The following is a 19,144-nucleotide window of genomic DNA, read 5'->3' as shown; positions in this document are numbered from 1 at the left end:
ATTTTAAATTAAAAAAAATAAATTAATAAAAATAAAAAAAGGAGGTGGTTGGCCACCATAGGGGGTGGCTGACCACCCCCATTCTAGGTAGAGGGTGGCTTTAGCCGGGGGTGGCCGAACCACCCCCATGGCCTATGGGGGTGGTTTAGCATCCACCCCCCCTTTTGCAAGATGGGGGTGGCTAAGCCACCTCCAAGAATTGGTCTAGAGTGGCTGAAGTCACCCCTTGGCCCAGAGGGGGTGGCTCTTGCAAGATGTGGCATTCCGTTAAAAAATTTAATAGGATGTTAATAAATGTATCAATTAAATGAGTTTTTTTGCAAACCATAAATACCATTTATGATATTTTTGAAAACTCAAGTGCCTATTCGATTTTGGTACAAATCAATTGTGCCTATTTTGTATTTAACCTCCACCCCAAAAAAAAAAAAAAAAAAAAAAAAAACTAAGTAACTAACCATAAAAAGTCTATCAATAATAAATAACAGGAAATCTTCAGGTTTTTTTTTTTTTTTTTTTTTAATGTCAGTTTTATAAAGTACAAATCTGATTTTTAATGGTTATTTCGAAAGATTTTGGTTAAATTTGTTATTTCATCCCTTTTACCGGTCAACCCCTATGCAATAGCTTTTTCCTCTTTTCTTTTTTCTTTGTTTTTTTTTTTTTTTACAAACCGAAATCCATTAAAGCATAAAAAGATTACCGGACAAACAATTAAAGCTAAAAAGCTTAGACGTGTAAACCCATTCTAAAAAGACTACACTCGCCTTTTCCTTTTAACACAGTATTAATGTTGTGTCCATTTTAATTAAATATTGCGATCATTTTTTTTCCCCCTTATAATTTCCCTTCTTCAAATAATGAGTACTTCTGATATTACTGTATTAGGACAATGAATAGCACGTTGTGTCCATTTTAATTAAATATTGCCCACGCGGGAAAGATGATCCTTTTTTTGAATATATATATATAATCTTGAATTATGATATTATTTTGGGATCAGGCCCTACTCCAGTCCAATGTACCAAACAAGTGAGCTCTTATTATCTTACAAAAACAAAATATATGAGCTCTTATTCGTCTAATTAGGGGTTTGGATTTTTAATGAAAACAATTAGGCTAAACTTGTTAAAATTCACTATCGAAAACCCATTAACAAGCATAGCCTTACTTATAAAATCCTTGAGGTTTGCCGTTATACCGAAACCCTAAGGTATTAAAAGTATGTTGGAGATCAATGAGATAAGCTATGTGTTCAAAATGGTCTCTACAATACAACTGTTTGACGAAGACGGCTAGATACACATATAGATCAACATCACAATCAATTTGCAATTACTTGACACGCAATATAATTAATTAGTCACGCCACCCTCGTCTGATGAGGGGTGAGGGGTGAATGACCACCCTCCACATAATGAGAGGCAATTAGTTGCCCTTCATAATCGTCTCTTATAAGGGCCACTCCTCATTAGGAAATGAGCCCAATTTCATTTGTGTTTTTTATTCTCTTCTACCCTCTTTATTTCACCATCTTACTTATTCTAATATGATTTCATAGTAAATTTTTTTTCTTCATACTATCATTTTCAACAGTGCTAATCAGCATATACTTCGCCTATTATAAATGTAAGATTTTGCAAAATACAAGTATGCAGCGAATGCAACTACACTGATTCCAGCAAGCACCAAGTAAAAATAGTCAAGATGTGCCCTATTAAGATTATCAGCAAACCAATTATCTCGCCCATCCCCGCCAGTTACTTCTTCAATTGCGGAAACAAGAAAGCTGCTTAAAAAATTTCCTGCACCAATAATGCAGAGATAGAGGGCGAGACCCACACTCCTCAATTCAATTGGGACTTGATCATAGAAGAATTCTTGCAGACCAACCATGGTGAAAACATCAGCAACCCCACACAAAACGTATTGAGGAACCAACCACAAAATACTCATTGGAATGGTCACATCGGGCATGTCAACTAGCCCATATTCTTGAGCTGTTTTGAGCCTTTTCATCTCAATTTGAGCTGCAACAACCATGCATATGACAGATAGAAACATCCCAGTTCCAATCCTCTGCAGCAGCGTGATGCCATTAAGCTTCCTGGTGAAAGCTCTTGCTGTAGGAACAAAAATCAAGTCATAAATGGGAATGAAAAGTACAATGGCTAGGCCAATGAAGCATTGTAGTGAAGCCGCTGGCATGTTGAAACCAGGAAAAATTGTTCTATCCATGGTAGCCCCTTGCTTGGTGAAGAAAGTTGAGACTTGTGCTAACACAATGCCATACCCCAAGCTTGTCGCCCAAATTGGAACAAGCCTAAGAGCTGCCTTTGCTTCTTCAACCTCATTGATAGTACAAACCTCGCCTTCTCCTTTTGAACCATCTGCAGACGGCAAGGCTTTGTTGAGGAACCTGCAACATAGAGGATCAAAATTGCTCTGCAACATTCTAGAATTAGAGTAATGTTATTTAATATATTGTTATACAACTACTATACAACTATTGTGATAACATGACAATATACATCAACATTTAAACCAACAAGGACCTTTTTTTTAAAAAAAATAAATAAATAAAAACAATAGCTAATTTTCACTACGACACCATTTCAATTATATGACATTTATATAACAATTTGCTACTCAGTTGTATAATAGTTATATAGAAATATACTAAATATTATTTCTCTTAGATCTAAGATAGAAATAAAAGTTTTTTTTTTTTGTAAGTATTGCTACTTTTCATACTCATGTCATGTCACATTAGACAATGTGCATGACATGTTTTAAGTAGTTTTTTTTTTTTTTTTTTTTTTTTCTAATATATATATATATGCTGAGTCTCGTTTCATCCTCTCACATAAGCCAATGTTCAGGTCAATCACTTAAAAGAGACAAACAGAGGAGTAATTTGTGTTTGTGAAAACCCTAGCCTCTCTCTAGTCCCTCTCCGGTGAGACCCTAAAGGGGGGGATGGATTTTCCTTCCCCCTCTCCTCCCCCTTTTTTATTATTTCCTTCATTTTTTTTATATGGTTTGATTTTGGAACCCAATAGCAGCATCTAGATTCAGCAACAGCAGCAGCCATCCCTTCCACCTCCTCTTTTGGCTTCTCCTCGCGCTTGGGTTTCGTCGATATTTTGCTGAGAAACTTAGATCGGTTCCTTGTGTTATCGATCTACTCTTTTGCCGCTAGCCAAAGCCCGTATGCTCCACTTCACGCTTCTCCCCAATGCCATTGTGCCCTGTTGACACCAAACTTTTTCTCTCTTCTTTTTGGCACGTGCCGGATGTGGTTCGTGCGAGCCGGAGTGTGGATCGTGTGGATCTCACACGCTTTGCGTGTGATCCTCATGTGCTAGTTTTCCTATGCCATTTTTTTGGCTGGATCTCGCCATTGATGCTGATTTTGTTTTTTTTTTTTTTTTTTTTCTTGTTTTGTTGTGTTATCCTGGCCTTTGAGCTGATGAGGGATAGTTTCAATGTAAGGGGTTTATCTTATGACCGAGTCAATAAAGCTTGTTTATTTAGAAATAAGACCTACCCATGTATTCAAATCTAGTCTGCTCAAAGCAGATTTGCCCCTTAAATGACATGTGTACATGGATTGAATCGGAGGAGGTAAATACATTTTTTATTGTTATATTTCCAATATATTTACGATGTTGTATTTTTCATAATTTTGAGTATGTTTCTCTGTAAGAGTTTTATGCTCTAAATTTTCCTAAAAGAGACAAATATAAAGTTACTTAATACACACAACCACGTCAATAGGTGCAAAATGAGTGTCATAGAAATAAGTATAAAGTGTAGCATTATACTGAAAAGCTACTTAAAATACGTCACCTCGAGTTATAAATGGGTGCAAAGAATATCACTATGTTTTTTTTCCTTTTTGGTGACATACATTTTCATCGAATAATGCTCTTACTTGAATGGTTCGGAGCTATGGTGCCGGAGATCTCTACCAACTTCCTCTTCACTAGCTAAAGCTGAAGGGGTGGTCCGCCAGTTCCTCAGTGCAGCAACAAACACACGACCAATTCTCACAAATGGGCTTTTCCCCTTCCCTTTGACACTATACCGGTAAGTACTAGTACCGAGCAAAAAGACACCCAAAGCAAAGACCATCACAAAACAGGGGAATCCAAATCCTAGACCCCAGCTAAGGTTGTCTTGTATATAGCTCATCGTCATTACTGTCACTGTGCCGCCCGCACACACACCAAAGTACCACCAATTGAAGAATGATCTTTTGGCTTTGCACTCCTCCCGATCTTGCCCATCAAACTGATCCGCCCCAAAAGCCTGAACACAAGGCTTGTGTCCCCCCTGCCCAACAGCTACTATATACAGAGATACAAACAACAAGATTTCTTGGACCTGATTTGAAGAACTCAGTTTGATTTTGGTGTCTAAGTTGTCAGAAGAAGTGATTAGAGAAGAAGGAAGCATAGCCGACAGAGTCAACAAGCCTAGTCCCTGTTTTTCAATTCAAAGATAGATTAGCAGAGGAATTTTCAATTTTCTTGTGTAGCAGCAACATGAGAGAGACAGAGAGATAGAGAGAGGGGTGAACATTACGAGGATGTAGATGAGAGAAGCAATGACAATAGTGCGATAGCGGCCCAGAAAAGAATCGGCCACGAATGCCCCCAAAAGCGGAAGCAACGACGCCGTTCCGGACCACGCGTTCATGTTCCCGGCCGCCGTGGCCATGGACTGGCCCAGCGGCCCTGTCAGGTAAGTTATGAGGTTGCAGCTGATCCCATAGTAAGCGAATCTCTCCGCCACTTCCACACCTAATATGCAAGTACCTAATACTCAAACTCAAGAAGAAAAAATCCCTCATTTGTTTATGAGTTAGATTCGGTGCGAGTGTTACCTATGACGAAGAATGCGGATCTCCAACAACCGGAGTTGTATCGAAGGACCGGATGGCCTTTGTAGTCAACGGCGCCATCGACGGTGTCTAATAGCAGTGGTGTTTCGATGGTGGGTATGGTAGCCATTTCTTTATCGATGGCGAATTGAAACAGAGGAAATCAAGAAATATTTTGTTTCCAACGTTTGTTTTTGATCTGCTACTCCATTTTAGTTTGGCGGTCAGTTTTGTCGCGGCGTTCTACCATGTAACTGTTGACGTGTCCCAATTTGACTAGAAAAAAAAAAAAAAAATTTGACTTGTGTCATCCCATGCATGAAGTTAATGAGCCCCACCTCCTTTCCACGATCCTTTAAATTTGGGACGACATGTGCCCTTTTTCTTTTGTTTCTAAAAATGGACGACACGTGCCCTTAACCACGTAAGAAGAAATGTCTGTTTCTAAAAATGGCTTACTCTACACATATCACTACAATTGGGCTGGCAATTGAAACCCAATTGCATCAATCAGGTAGACAATCAAAAGAGGTTTTCAGTGGGAATTGTGTGTTTGAACAAATCTTTTGTTCATGAGCACCTACTCGAATAATTAATTCTATAAAAGTTCTCTCACCAGTGATGTTGAACAAAAACATGTTGTCAATCCCAATGGGTAAGAGACATTGGGAATTTGTATTCAGCTTGTATTTTGCTTATTATAAATGTAAGATTTTGCAAAATACAAGTATGCAACGAATGCAACTACACTGATTCCAGCAAGCACCAAATAAAAATAGTCAAGATGCGCCTTGTTAAGATTATCAGCAAACCAACTTTCTCGGCCATTCCCGCCAGTTGCATCTTCAATTATGGAAACAAGAAAGCTGCTTAAAAAACTCCCAATACCGACAATGCAAAGATAGAGGGCGAGACCCACACTCCTCAGTTCAATTGGGACCTGATCATAGAAGAATTCTTGCAGACCAACCATGGTGAAAGCATCAGCAATTCCACACAAAACATATTGAGGAACTAACCACCAAACACTCATTGGAATGGTCACATCCGGCATGTCAACCAGCCCATATTCTTGAGCTGTTTTGAGCCTTTTCATCTCAATTAGAGCTGCAACAACCATGCTGATGATAGATATAACCATCCCAGTTCCAATTCTCTGCAGCATCGTGATGCCATTAGGCTTCCTGGTGAAAGCTCTTGCCATAGGAACAAAAATGCAGTCATATACGAGAATGGAAAGTAAAATGGCGAGGCTCATGAAGCATTGTAGTGAAGCCGCCGGTATGTCAAAGCCAGGAAAAATTTTTCTGTCCATTGTAGCCCCTTGCTTGGTGAAGAAAGTCGAGATTTGTGCAAACACAATGCCGTATCCCAAACTCGTCACCCAAATTGGAACAAGCCTAAGAGCTGCCTTTGCTTCTTCAACCTCATTGACAGTACAAACCTCTCCTTCTCCTTTTGAAGCATCTCGAGACAACAAGGCTTTGTTGAGGAACCTGAAACATAGAGGATCAAAATGGCTCTGCAACAACTTTAGATTTAGAGTAATATTATTTAGTAAATTATTATACGATTGTTATACATTGTTGGGATAACGCGATAGTATACATTCGCATTTGGTTGTATGACTGTCCAATATCAAACTACAAAATAGCATTTGTGTTAGATCTAAGGTAGATATTACAATTTTTTTTTTTTTTTTTTTTTTTTTGGTTGAGTAATGTTATTCTTTATACTCATGTCACATTGGATGGCATGACGTGTTTTAAGTGGGTGACATCAGAAACAAAATAACGCTACTCTTTACATCATTTTCATATAAGCTAACGTTGATGTCAACCACTTAAAATAAACAAAATAAAAAGTCACATAAAACACATCAATTGGTGTAAAATAAATGACATAAATCTAAATATTACTTGAATTGCTCGGAGCTATGGTGCGGGAGGGCACTACCAACTTCCTCTTCAGTAGCGACAGCCGAAGGGGTGGTTCGCCAGTTCCTCAGTGCAGAAACAAACACTCGACCAATTCTCACAAATGGGCTTTTCTCCTTCCCTTTGACACTATACCGATAAGTCCTAGTGCCAAGCAAAAACACACCCAAAGCAAAGACCATGACAATACAGGGGATTCCAAATCCTAGACTCCAGCTAAGGTTGTCTTGTATATAGCTCATTAATATTACCGTTACTCCGCCGGCCGCACATACACCAAAGTACCACCAATTGAAGAATGAGCTTTTGGATCTGCAGTCGTCTGGATCTTGCCCATCAAACTGATCGGCCCCAAAAGCCTGAACACAAGGCTTGTGCCCCCCCTGCCCAACAGCTACTATATACAGAGATGCAAAGAATAAGATTTCTTGGACCTGATTTGAAGAACCCAGTACGATTTTGGTGTCTAAGTTGTCAGAAGAAGAGCTTAGAGAAGGAAGCATAGCCGACAGAGTCAACAACGACAGTCCCTGTGTTTCAATTCAAAGATAGATTAGCAGAGGAATTTTCAATTTTCTTGTGTAGCAGCAACTTAATTGAGAGAGAGAGAGAGAGAGAGAGAGAGAGAGAGAGAGAGAGAGGGGTGAACAGTACGAGGATGTAGATGAGAGAAGCAATGACAATAGTGCGGTAGCGGCCCAGAAAAGAATCGGCCACGAATGCCCCCAAAAGCGGAAGCAACGACGCCGTTCCGGACCATACGTTGACGTTCTCGGCGGCCGTGGCCGTGGACTGTCCCAGCTGCCCTGTGAGGTACGTTATGAGGTTGCAGCTGATCCCATAGTAGGCGAACCTCTCCGCCACTTCCACGCCTAATTTGCACGTGCCTAACAGTCAAACTCAAAAGAAAAAAAGAAAAAAAAATCCCTCATTTGCTTATGAGTTAGATTCGGTGCGAGTGTTACCTATGATGAAGAATGCGGATCTCCAGCCACCGGAGTTGTATCGAAGGACCTGACGGCCTTTGTAGTCAACGGCGCCATCAACGGTGTCTGGTAGTAGCGGTGTTTCAATGGTGGGTGCGGTGGCCATTTCTTGAAACAGAGGAAATTAAGAAGTATGGAAATTTGCTTCTGAGCTGTTACTATTTTGGCATGTGTTGTTGGGTAGTTGGGGGATCAATCTGTACGTGTGGGAGTTATACCTGTTAGACAACGTAGACGTGTGCCTTTCATGATCTTTCATCCAATGTAGTTAACGGGCCCCCTCCCTCTTTCTATGACCCTTTAAGTTTGGATCCGACTCCAGTCCGGTCCATTTTGGACAGAATTGGAGCTGGTTAAAGGTGAAGATCTCTTTAAAGAGATGCAATGACCAAAATAATGCCACGTGTTTTATTTTAAAAAAATTATTAAATTATTAATTTTTATTTTTTAAATAAATAAAAATAAAAATAATAATTATAAAAATAATATATATATATTTTTGACTACCCCAAGAGCCAAATCCATTCATCTTTTTTTTTTTTGCCCTTGGGGTGGCCGAACCACCCTCCCAAGGGCCATGGGGTGGCCGAAGCCACCCCCATGTCATAATGTGGTGGCCGGCCACCCCCTATGGCCAAGATGGGGTGGCAGCCACCACTTAATTTTTTAAATTTTTTTTATTATTTTATTATGTTTATTATTTTTAAAAACAAAATAATAATTTTTTTTTTTTTTTTAATGAGACACATGTCCCCTTGATGGCCTTAGGATCTCTCTAGAGAGATCTTGGCCTTCAGATGGATTATCTCCAATCTATTTTGGAATTGAGATGATCTTATTCCTTTGAGACCGAATTCTTAAAATGACATGGACTTTAGTAGTTGAGAAAGACATTTTGTTTTGTCTCTTTTAAAGATTGGTTTAGAAAATTCGTGTCCTTAAAGTTGAAAATCAAATCAATTTTGAGAGTGGATAAAAATATGTTCCTTAGCATTACTCAAAATTTTATTGCGCGGAAATTTTTTTTTTTTTTAAGTACACCTATTGATTCTGCTTGTCGTATTAGGACAAAGAATAGCACGTTTTGTCTATTTTAATTAAATATTTTCCACACTGGGAAAGTTAATTATGACATTGTTTTTGTCCTAACCCTATCCACCTTAATTTACCAGGTAAGCAAGCTCTTATTATTGGTGTAATAAGGGGTTTGGATTTTATATTTTGATTAGGCTCTGTTCGTATCATCATATTTTCATATACGAAAATGTTTTCAAATAAATCATTTTTAGTGCTTCGCTTGATGAAAGCACCAGGGAAATGTCTTCTTAGTCCCACTTCCCTCTTGTTGTTAACCGAACACAACCCAAAAAAGGGTATCTTGTTTTTCTTGGAGAAAGGCATGTGTTTAGATTCGTGAATGACATTCTAGTTCTAGTCTCTTTTTATAATAAAAGTATAGAGCTTCTCCTACGGGTGAAAATATGGTTACGGTTAGTGGTTATTGGCTAAAACTGCTAACTGTAACTGCCTAGATAGTTAGTAAAATCGATTAACCGGATGGTTAGCATTTATTTAATAATGCCACTTTTAAAATAAAATAAAATAGAAACCAAAATGACATCAATTCTACGATAATACCCTACTACATATGACACCGTTTCTAAGTTTTTATACATTTTTTTAATATATTTAAACACAAAAACGACGTCGTTTCATATATTTTATATATATAGGCGGTTCGCAGTTAATGGTTTTTTCAAATCCTAAAACCGCTAACCGTATCACCTTAAGTAGTTAGCAGTTTTTTCTAACCTCCTTTAAAAGCAGTTAGGCGGCTTGCGGCTAGCAGTTAGGATGGTTAGTGGGTGGTTATCAACCGCCTAACCACTCACTATTTCAGCCCTAGCTCTCTCTCCCCCCCCCCCCCTAAAAAAAAGAAAAAAGAAAAAAACCATAGCAACCTCCATCGCTATAACAACTCTAACCCTTGTCTCGCACTAATGCCTTATTGTGATGTGCACGTGTCCCCTTCTATGCTTAATTAGCAAGCACAAGGAAAAGAAGGATCCATGTTCGCGCATTACCAAATGCCCTAAGACCGAAAAATGATTTTCTTGAAAACATTTTTCGATGTTTGACGCATATAGAAAATTACAATATATATATATATATATATATATATATATATATATATATATATATATATATATTATTCAATCATATTAACTTTAAATTACAATAATGTCCCGACCGAGTTTCGGTGATGACTTGGTGAGTCCCAACCAGGTCCAAGAGATTTCCCAATTCAGTCTCGATGAAGTTCCTACAATTGTCCAATTGGATCATGGCAAGTCCAGACTGAGGTTGATCCACAAGGTATAGTAAAGAGAACTCAAGTAAAATTTTTATTATAAAATTATTAGATTTTTTTTTTTTTTTTTACTAAGAAGTGGAGCAATAGGGTGAAATGTAAACTAAAATAAATTAATTAACACGGTGTTAAGAAAAAATTAATGAAAAAAACCCCAGGGCTTTAAATTTGTTTAAGGGGATGGGGGAATCAGTAGAAATAGTAGAAGGGAGGTACTAAAAACTAGGGCCAGCAATTTTGACACGACTCGCGAACCCGACACGAATACGACACGAAAAAACAGGTATTGAGTTTGGGCTAATCGGGTTCAGATCGTAATCGGGTCTACCCGATTAAGACCCGAAAATTTCGTGTCTGGCGGGTCGACCCGTTAGACACGTTACTGTACGCCAGACCCGCACAGTATCCGGGTCTAGCGGGTTGGCGGGTCGACCCGCCAGACCCGGATGTTTTATTTTTTTTTTCTCTTTTTTTTTTTTTTTTTTTTTTTTTCTGCCTTGCCGCCAGACCCGGATTTTTTTTAATTTTTTTTTCTCTTTTTTTTTTTTTTCTGCCTTGCGGACTCCTCATGTGTAACTTTAAGACTTTTTTTTTTTTTTAGTTTTTTTTTTAAGTACAGACTTTAAGAAATTAAGACTTACTTTACCATTTTTAGCCTTTGGGAACAAGGAAGCCTGCTTCAAGAAATAAGTTAATACATAATTACCAACAAAAGAGAAAGCCAACAAGAAAACTTAGATTTTCATTGTTTAAATTAATTTTTTAACACTTTTGTTACATATGGGACTAAATAATAAGTGGACTATTTTAATAAATGAACTTACTTGTTTTAACTTTTAACTTTTAAGTTTAGGTGAAATTATGAGTTTAGTAATTTCTTTTGGAATACAATTTGTCAATTACAGTCACTTTCCGATATATATATTTTTTTCTTATCCTTTATTAAAGCCTTTAATCTCTTGGAACTCAATTTTTTGTATTGACTATATTGATGTATTATTGTATTAGTATTATTATTACAATTTTGAATTTTTTTTATTTTTTTAAAAAAATTTATAGTTTAAAGTAATCGGGTCGTGTCTACCCAATTAGACCCGGTTATTTTAAACGGGTAAAACGGGTCGTGTCGGGTTACCCGGCTATTTTCGTGTCATAATCGTGTCAAACCCGATTACCCGTTTAGCTAAACGGGTCGTGTCTGGGTATAGGCTAATCGTGTAACGAGTACCCACGGATCGTAATCGGGTTGTATCAGGTACCCATTTTGCCACCCCTACTAAAAACTGAGTGTGGTATTGGCTATATTATATATGGTGGTGGTATTATGTGGGAATTCCTGGAGATGAGGGCTCGAATCCCAACAGGCACATGGAAACCGACCTTAGCTCAGTTGGTAGAGCGGAGGACTGTAGTGGGTGTCGCCCTTAGCCATCCTTAGGTCGCTGGTTCGAATCCGGCAGGTCGGACTTTTTGAAATGTTTGCCTTTTCTTTTTTCCTTTTTCCCAACACAAGGCCCCTGTTTCACAATCTAACCATGTAAAAGTATCCCAAAACAACCAAAGCTCTTTCACGCCTCTGTAGTTGTCCCTCACATATCTGGCATATCAGAGACAGACCGATCGAGTTCTGCATTTCTATGTTTAATTCTGGTCCTCCTTCCTTCAAACATGTTGGCTGCTGCTGCAGGATCAGACTAAACAAAGCAAAATTTCTTTGTATTTTGCTGTTGTTCTTGTTCTCTTCAACAAGTGGCAGATGAGACAAATTAACTTCTCAATTTCTTTATGGTTTCCGCAACTTTTTTTTTTTTTTTTTTTTTCCTGCAAACGGGGCAGCAGCCACGCATCTGAACTTTGTCTTTGTCTATGCTGCAGCTGACAAAGTGATGAATATTTGTTGCTTTTTATTGCTAAGGCTGCCCCTCTTTTGTTTGATTGCCAATTCTTAAGCAAGGTACCTGTATTCAGCTTGTACTTTGCCTATTATAAATATAAGATTTTGCAAAATACAAGTATGCAATCAATGCAGCTGCATCAATTCCAGCAAGCACCAAGTAAAAATAGTCAAGATGTGCCTTGTTAAGATTATCAGCAAACCAACTATTTTGGCCATTCCTGCCAGTTGCTTCCTCAATTATGGAAACGAGAAAGCTGCTTAAAAAATTCCCAACACCATCAATGCAGAGATAGAGGGCGAGACCCACACTCCTTAGTTCAATTGGGACTTGATCATAGAAGAATTCTTGCAGACCAATCATAGTGAAAGCATGAGCAATTCCAGACAGAACGTATTGAGGAACCAACTACAAATTACTCATTGGAATGGTCACATCTGGCATGTCAACCAGCCCATACTCTTGAGCTGTTTTGAGCCTTTTCATCTCAATTAGAGCTGCAACAACCATGCAGATGACAGATAGAACCATCCCAATTCCAATTCTCTGCAGCATCGTGATTCCATTAGGCTTCCTGGTGATAGCTCTTGCTATAGGAACAAAAATCAAGTCGTATACGGGAATGAAAATGACGATGGCCATGCCTCTAAAGGCTTGTACTGAAGCGGGTATGTCAAAGCTAGGAAAAATTGTTCTGTCCATGGTAGCCCCTTGCTTTATAAAGAAAGTTGAGGTTTGTGCAAACACAATGCCATATCCCAAGCTTGTCACCCATATTGGAACAAGCCTAAGAGTCGCCTTTGCTTCTTCAACTTCATTGACAGTACAAACTTCGCCTTCTTCTTTTGAACCATTTGCAGACGGCAAGGCTTTGTTGAGGAACCTGGAACATAGAGGATCAAAATCGCTCTGCTAACGTGTTTATATCTAGAATAATACTATATAGTAGCTTTTATGTCAAACACTTGAAAGAAAAAAGAAAAAAGAAAAAAAAAAATCAGTTAAAACATGCAACATTTGAAATGAGTATCATAAATATGAATGCCAGAGTCACTTAAAACACATCATGTTATTGTTAGCCGGTGTGACATGGATATCATAAATAAGTACAAAAAGTAGCAACTAGCATTCCTCTTTTCTTTTTTTCTTTTTATCTTTTTTCCTTTTTGTTTGACATTATCATTGAATCGTTCTCTTACTTGAATTGTTCGGAGCAATGGTGCGGGAGGGCTCTACCAACTTCCTCTTCAGTAGCTACAGCCGAAGGTTTGGTCCGCCAGTTCCTCAGTGCAGCAACAAACACACGACCAATTCTCACAAATGGGCTTTTCCCCTTCCCTTCGACGCTATACCGATATGTCCTAGTACCAAGCAAAAAGACACCCAAAGCAAAGACCATCACAATACAGGGGATTCCAAATCCTAGACCCCAGATAAGGTTTTCTTGTATATAGCTCATCATCATTATTGTTACTGTGCCGCCCGCAACAACACCAAAGTTCCACCAATTGAAGAATGAGCTTTTGGATCTGCACTCGTCTGGATCTTGCCCATCAAACTGATTCGCCCCAAAAGCCTGAACACAAGGCTTGTGTCCGCCCTGCCCAACAGCAACTATATACAGAGATGCAAAGAACAGGATTTCTTGGACCTGATTTGAAGAACCCAGTACGATTTTGGTGTCTAAGTAGTCAGAAGAAGTGCTTAGAGACGGAAGCATAGCCGACAGAGTTAACAAGAATAGTCCCTGTTTTTCAATTCAAAGATAGATTAGCAGAGGAATTTTCAATTTTTCTGTTTAGCAGCAACGTGTGTGAGAGACAGAGAGAGAGAGAGAGAGAGAGAGGGGTGAACCAGGATGTAGATAAGAGAAGCAATGACAATAGTGCGGTAGCGGCCCAGAAAAGAATCGGCCACGAATGCACCCAAAAGAGGAAGCAACGACGCCGTTCCGGACCACGCGTTCACGTTCTCGGCGGCCGTGGCTGTGGACTGTCCCAGCGGCCCAGTGAGGTACGTTATGAGGTTGCAGCTGATCCCATAGTAAGAAAACCTCTCCGCGACTTCCACACCTAATTTGCTCGTGCCTGATAGTCAAACTCAAAAAAATTCTCTCCTTTGCTTGTGAGTTCGATTCGGTGCGAGTGTTACCTATGATGAAGGATGCGGATCTCCAGCCGCCAGAGGTGTATCGGAGGACCGGACGGCCTTTGTAGTCAACGGCGCCATCGACGGTGCCTAATAGTAGTGGTGTTTCAATGGTGGGTGTGGTGGCCATTTCTTGATCGATGGCGAGTTCAAAGCCCCCTTGAAACAGAGGGAATTGAGAAATATTTCTTCCCAAAGTTGGCTTCTGATCTGCTACTCCATTTTAGGTTGCGCGGTCTGTTTGTCTGTTGATGTGTCTTTCATGATGTTTCATAGCGCCACTTTTTTAATATATATATATATATATATATATAGAAGTTCTATATATTCATCTCATCCTGATGAATCTATAGAAGTTCTATATATATATATATATATATATATATATATAATATAGAAGTTCTATATGTATATATAATATAGAAGTTCTATATACTCATCTCATCCTGATGATTTTCTAACCCTAAACATCGTTTGTGAAATTTTTTCAGCATCTGCCTCTCAAGACTTACTCACTGCCGGCTGCTCTGTCTCACGGTTTCTCGTTTACCACGATTCTTTCTCACCTCGTCTCTGTCTCTAACTTACCTTGTCTCTGTCTCTGTTTCAGGTTTTGCTTTCTCCCTGCAAGCCATCACTGAGGTTGTAAGAGGATTTCTCCGGCTTTGCTTTCTCCCTCACGACATCCACCTATCGCACAAAACTGAAAATTTGACCAGAAGCCGAAAAAGAAAAAAAAAAAAAAAAAAAAAAAAAGAGGAACCTGAAAAGGGGGAAAAAAAATAATAATAAATAAAAAGAAAGAAAGAAAGGAAAAAAACATTTAAAGCGAGCCAAAAAAAAAGAAGCATAATTTTCAAATTTGGTTAAAAAAGAAAGCCCAAACAAAACCAAAAAGAGCAGTTAATAAAAAAAACGGTTATTTAGATGCGGTTAAACGTTAACCAGATGGTTAATCGCCTAGTAGTTAGCGGAGGCGGTTGCGGTTAGCGGTTTTAGCCACTAACCGCTAACCGCAACCGCATGATCACCCCTAATGTTGTTTCATTTCATACAATGAAGTTAACGGTTTGGACAAACTTCTTAAAAATGACATGCATTTTTAGCAAGCGACAAATATATATATATATATATATATATATATATATATATATATTTTTTAATAACTTAAAAAATATATGTCACTTTTGAGGATTGGTTTAGGAAATTTTTGGCTTCAGAAATAGGCTATTTAAAAAAGAGTAATTTTATGAAATAAAGAAATTATAGAATTTATTATTTTTTAACCATTTTCATAGTGAGTGGGTGAATATACCATTGAATTTACTTGGGATTCACATGAGTCTGACAAATCTAATAGTTAGTTTATTAAATTTGTAAAAAAATATAGTTTAAAGACGGTGGTGTAACAGGCCTTATAAAAATATGATGATTAACATTACTAATGATAAATACTAAACTTTGATCTTACCGTATTTTACTGGGCTGAATGTGTTTTTATTTTTTATATTTTTAGTATAATTATTGATTCCAGTTGTCATATTAGGACAATCACGTTTTGTCCATTTAAATTAAATATTGCCCACTCACTCATCAAGTTAATTATGATATTCTTTTTTACCCAACCCTATCCATCTTAATTTGAGCTCTTATTTATTGGAGTAATAAGGGGTTTGGCTTTTATATTGAGACACGTTAATAAACAGATCGAGTCCTATTTATATGATCCTTTACAGTTATACCAAATCCCCGAGGTACTAAAAATATCATGAAGATCTATGAGGGTTTCGCAAAAACACGTAGTATAGTTGATAAGAATACCTTTCATCAGACGAGAGACAGTTGATTGCTCTCCACGAAATGAGGGGCAGATCACCACCATCAAGTGAGTGGCGTCCGGTCGCTTCTTATGAGTGTCAAAGATTGCAAACTCAAGTTTAGTTGGAAACTTGGACCTGCCTTGAGAGCCATATGGAAGAATGATCTATAGACTATAGGAGATCCCGGAGATCACGGCCTGAATTTCAACATCCTTAGATCACCGGTTGGTCGGACTTTTTGTTAGCCTTTTCTTACTCCTTTTTTTTTTTTTTTTTGTCAAACACAAGGCCTTGTTTTCACTAACCATATAAAAGAATCCCAAAACAACCAAAGCTCTTTCACGGCTCTGTAGTTGTTGCTTACAAATCTGGCATGTCAAACACCTAATTCACCCCTCATTTGCAGCAATGCACTAACAGTAAGGCAAACTGTATTCAACTTGTACTTTGCCTATTATAAATGTAAGATTTTGCAAAATACAAGTATGCAGCGAATGCAACTGCACTGATTCCAGCAAGCACCAAATAAAAGTAGTCAAGATGTGCCCTATTAAGATCATCGGCAAACCAACTATCTCGGCCATCTCCGCCAGTTGATTTCTCAATGATGGAAACAAGAAAGCTACTTAAAAAACTCCCAACACCAACAATGCTGAGATAGAGGGCGAGACCCACACTCCTCAGTTCAATTGGGACCTGATCATAGAAGAATTCTTGCAGACCAACCATGGTGAAAACGTCACCAACTCCACACAAAACGTATTGAGGAACCAACCACAAAATACTCATTGGAATGGTCACATTTGGCATGTCAACCAGCCCATATTCTTGAACTGTTTTGAGCCTTTTCATCTCAATTAGAGCTGCAACAACCATGCTGATTACAGATAAAAACATCCCAATTCCAATTCTCTGCAGTAGTGTGATGCCATTGAGCTTCCTGGTGAAAGTTCTTGCTATAGGAACAAAAATCAAGTCATATATGGGAATGAAAAGTACAATGGCCAGGCCCATGAAGCATTGTAGTGAAGCTGCTGGTATGTTGAAGCCAGGGAAAATTGTTCTATCCATTGTAGCCCCTTGCTTAGTAAAGAAAGTTGTGGTTTGTGCATACACAATGCCGTATCCCAAGCTCGACGCCCAAATTGGAACAAGCCTAAGAGCTGCCTTTGCTTCTATAATCTCATTGACAGTACAAACTTCTCCTTTTGAATCATCTGTAGACAGCAGGGCTTTGTTGAGGAACCTACAACATAGAAGATCAAAATCGATCTGCAACGACTTTAGATTTGGAATAACTTTATTAAGTAGATTGTTATACAACTGTCATCTAATTAATGGGATAACATGACAGTATACATCAACTTTTAGATCAACAAGAACTTGTAAAAAAAATCAAGACAATGATCAATTTTTACTATAACATCATCTCAGTTGTAAGGCAATCGTATGACAATCTTCTAAATAACATATTGCTACTCAATTGTATGACAGTCGTATACCAATCTACTAAATAACATTTCTCTTATATCTAAAATAGGAATTAAATTTGTTTTTTTCTTTCTTTTTTAAGTAATGCTACTTTTCATACTCATGTCCCATTAGATAATATGACGTGTTTTAAGAAGTTAATACAGGAAGCAGAATAACGCTATTCTTTACATCCTTTTCATATCAGCTAACGTTCATGTCTGTCACTTCAAAAACAAACAAATAAAAAGCTACTTAAAACACGCAACCACGTTAATCAATGTAAAATGAGTGCCAAAATATGAATATAGATGTGAATCTTTTTTTCTTTTTTGTGTGACATGTTCATTGAATGGTTCTCTTACTTGAATTGTTCGGAGCTATGGTGCGGGAGAGCTGAAGGGGTGGTCCGCCAGTTCCTCAGTGCAGCAGCAAACACCCGACCAATTCTCACAAATGGGCTTTTCCCCTTCCCTTTGACACCATACCGATAAGTCATAGTACCGAGCAAAAAGACACCCAAAGCAAAGACCATGACAATACAGGGGATTCCAAATCCTAGACCCCAGCCAAGGTTGTCTTGTATATAGCTCATCATCATTACTGTCACTGTGCCGCCCGCACACACACCAAAGTACCACCAATTGAAGAATGAGCTTTTGGCTTTGCACTCCTCCGGATCTTGCCCATCAAACTGATCGGCCCCAAAAGCCTGAACACAAGGCTTGTGCCCCCCCTGCCCGACAGCTACTATATACAGAGATACAAACAATAAGATTTCTTGGACCTGATTTGAAGAACCCAGTTTGATTTTGGTGTCTAAGGAGTCGGAAGAAGTGCTTAGAGAAGGAAGCATAGCTGACAGAGTCAACAAGCATAGTCCCTGTGTTTCAATTCAAACATATATTAGTAGAGGAATTTTCAATTTTCTTGTTTAGCAGCAACATGAGAGAGACAGAGAGAGGGGTGGACCAGGATGTAGATGAGAGAAGAAATGACAATAGTGCGGTAGCGGCCCAGAAATGAATCGGCCACGAATGCCCCCAAAAGCGGAAGCAACGACACCGTTCCGGACCACGCGTTCACGTTCTCGGCCGCCGTGGCCGTGGACTGGCCGAGCCGCCCAGTGAGGTACGTTATGAGGTTGCAGCTGATCCCAGTATACGCGAACCTCTCCGCCACTTCCACACCTAATTTGCACGTGCCTAATACTCAAACTCAATAAAGGAAAAAAAATCCCTCCTTTGCAGATGAGTTAAGAGATTCGGAGCGAGTGTTACCTATGATGAAGGAAGTGGATCTCCAGCCGCCGGAGTTGGATCGGAGGACCGGACTGCCTTTGTAGTCAACGGCGCCATCGACGGTGTCTAATAGCAGTGGTGTTTCGATGGTGGGTGTGGTGGCCATTTCTTGACGGATGGCCAGTTCAAAGCCCACTTGAAACAGAGCAAAATTAAGAAATATCTTCTTTCCAAAATTTGCTTCTGGTCTGCTACTCCAATTTAGTTTTGAGAATTTTAGTTTGGGTAGTAGCGGTTGTTGGGCGGTCAGTTTGTCGGGGAGTTATACTAAAGTAACCGTATTTTGAGTTCATCATTGAAATTTCAAATTTGTGGGTTCCATATGTAG

At 38.7% G+C, this 19,144-nt stretch overlaps 4 protein-coding genes and 1 non-coding gene across 6 annotated transcripts; 1 reads left to right on the top strand and 4 right to left on the bottom strand.

Moving 5' to 3' along the window:
* Positions 1-1,602: 1,602 nt before the first annotated feature.
* On the bottom strand, positions 1,603-5,066 carry LOC132189450 (protein NRT1/ PTR FAMILY 5.10). The gene is made up of 4 exons (XM_088510424.1): positions 4,892-5,066; positions 4,591-4,808; positions 3,938-4,488; positions 1,603-2,419 (listed from the first exon to the last, which is right to left on the bottom strand). Exons 1-4 carry the CDS (start codon positions 5,016-5,018, stop codon positions 1,603-1,605), a joined length of 1,713 nt encoding a protein of 570 aa, XP_088366550.1. The 5' UTR covers positions 5,019-5,066.
* Positions 5,067-5,537: 471 nt separating this feature from the next.
* On the bottom strand, positions 5,538-7,992 carry LOC132189447 (protein NRT1/ PTR FAMILY 5.10-like). Its single transcript, XM_088510530.1, has 4 exons — positions 7,791-7,992; positions 7,480-7,697; positions 6,808-7,355; positions 5,538-6,384 (listed from the first exon to the last, which is right to left on the bottom strand). Exons 1-4 carry the CDS (start codon positions 7,915-7,917, stop codon positions 5,568-5,570), a joined length of 1,710 nt encoding a protein of 569 aa, XP_088366656.1. The 5' UTR covers positions 7,918-7,992; the 3' UTR covers positions 5,538-5,567.
* Positions 7,993-11,557: 3,565 nt separating this feature from the next.
* Positions 11,558-11,648, top strand: TRNAY-GUA (transfer RNA tyrosine (anticodon GUA)). Its single transcript is given in 2 exon segments — positions 11,558-11,594; positions 11,613-11,648. It is a non-coding gene; the product is annotated as a tRNA-Tyr (tRNA).
* A 43-nt stretch (positions 11,649-11,691) lies between these two features.
* Positions 11,692-14,592, bottom strand: LOC148583546 (protein NRT1/ PTR FAMILY 5.10-like). Its single transcript, XM_088510532.1, has 4 exons — positions 14,229-14,592; positions 13,932-14,149; positions 13,277-13,824; positions 11,692-12,960 (listed from the first exon to the last, which is right to left on the bottom strand). Exons 1-4 carry the CDS (start codon positions 14,353-14,355, stop codon positions 12,486-12,488), a joined length of 1,368 nt encoding a protein of 455 aa, XP_088366658.1. The 5' UTR covers positions 14,356-14,592; the 3' UTR covers positions 11,692-12,485.
* A 1,883-nt stretch (positions 14,593-16,475) lies between these two features.
* Positions 16,476-19,029, bottom strand: LOC132190549 (protein NRT1/ PTR FAMILY 5.10). Of its 2 annotated transcripts, none has more exons than XM_088510531.1 (4): positions 18,796-19,029; positions 18,488-18,720; positions 17,881-18,398; positions 16,476-17,291 (listed from the first exon to the last, which is right to left on the bottom strand). In XM_088510531.1, the coding sequence occupies exons 1-4, from the start codon at positions 18,920-18,922 to the stop codon at positions 16,481-16,483; spliced, it is 1,689 nt and encodes a 562-aa protein (XP_088366657.1). In that variant the 5' UTR covers positions 18,923-19,029; the 3' UTR covers positions 16,476-16,480. The 2 variants fall into 2 exon arrangements, with proteins under 2 accessions (XP_088366657.1, XP_059461555.2); XM_059605572.2 differs by having other exon boundaries at positions 18,488-18,705.
* Between the last annotated feature and the right edge of the window lie 115 nt (positions 19,030-19,144).

This window comes from Corylus avellana, chromosome 9 (assembly GCF_965113065.1).
Source record: "Corylus avellana chromosome 9, dhCorAvel1.hap1.2, whole genome shotgun sequence".
NCBI lineage: Eukaryota > Viridiplantae > Streptophyta > Magnoliopsida > Fagales > Betulaceae > Corylus > Corylus avellana.
The sequence above is the reverse complement of the archived record's forward strand: the minus strand, read 5'-3'. Positions and strand labels throughout refer to the sequence as shown.

What these genes read in the sequence shown, in the direction of transcription:
- LOC132189450 (XM_088510424.1), bottom strand. Translation starts at nt 5,018, where the DNA reads ATGGCTACCATACCCACCATCGAAACACCACTGCTATTAGACACCGTC. An exon ending in CTTCTCTCATCTACATCCTC is followed by an intron (nt 4,489 to 4,590) that starts GTAATGTTCACC and finishes ATTGAAAAACAG; the next exon opens with GGACTAGGCTTGTTGACTCT. An exon ending in CATAGCTCCGAACCATTCAA is followed by an intron (nt 2,420 to 3,937) that starts GTAAGAGCATTA and finishes TCTATGTTGCAG; the next exon opens with GTTCCTCAACAAAGCCTTGC.
- LOC132190549 (XM_088510531.1), bottom strand. Translation starts at nt 18,922, where the DNA reads ATGGCCACCACACCCACCATCGAAACACCACTGCTATTAGACACCGTC. An exon ending in ATCCACTTCCTTCATCATAG is followed by an intron (nt 18,721 to 18,795) that starts GTAACACTCGCT and finishes TTTGAGTATTAG; the next exon opens with GCACGTGCAAATTAGGTGTG. An exon ending in CTTCTCTCATCTACATCCTG is followed by an intron (nt 18,399 to 18,487) that starts GTCCACCCCTCT and finishes ATTGAAACACAG; the next exon opens with GGACTATGCTTGTTGACTCT.
- LOC132189447 (XM_088510530.1), bottom strand. Translation starts at nt 7,917, where the DNA reads ATGGCCACCGCACCCACCATTGAAACACCGCTACTACCAGACACCGTT. An exon ending in CTTCTCTCATCTACATCCTC is followed by an intron (nt 7,356 to 7,479) that starts GTACTGTTCACC and finishes ATTGAAACACAG; the next exon opens with GGACTGTCGTTGTTGACTCT. An exon ending in CATAGCTCCGAGCAATTCAA is followed by an intron (nt 6,385 to 6,807) that starts GTAATATTTAGA and finishes TCTATGTTTCAG; the next exon opens with GTTCCTCAACAAAGCCTTGT.
- LOC148583546 (XM_088510532.1), bottom strand. Translation starts at nt 14,355, where the DNA reads ATGGCCACCACACCCACCATTGAAACACCACTACTATTAGGCACCGTC. An exon ending in ATCCGCATCCTTCATCATAG is followed by an intron (nt 14,150 to 14,228) that starts GTAACACTCGCA and finishes CGAGCAAATTAG; the next exon opens with GTGTGGAAGTCGCGGAGAGG. An exon ending in CATTGCTCCGAACAATTCAA is followed by an intron (nt 12,961 to 13,276) that starts GTAAGAGAACGA and finishes TCTATGTTCCAG; the next exon opens with GTTCCTCAACAAAGCCTTGC.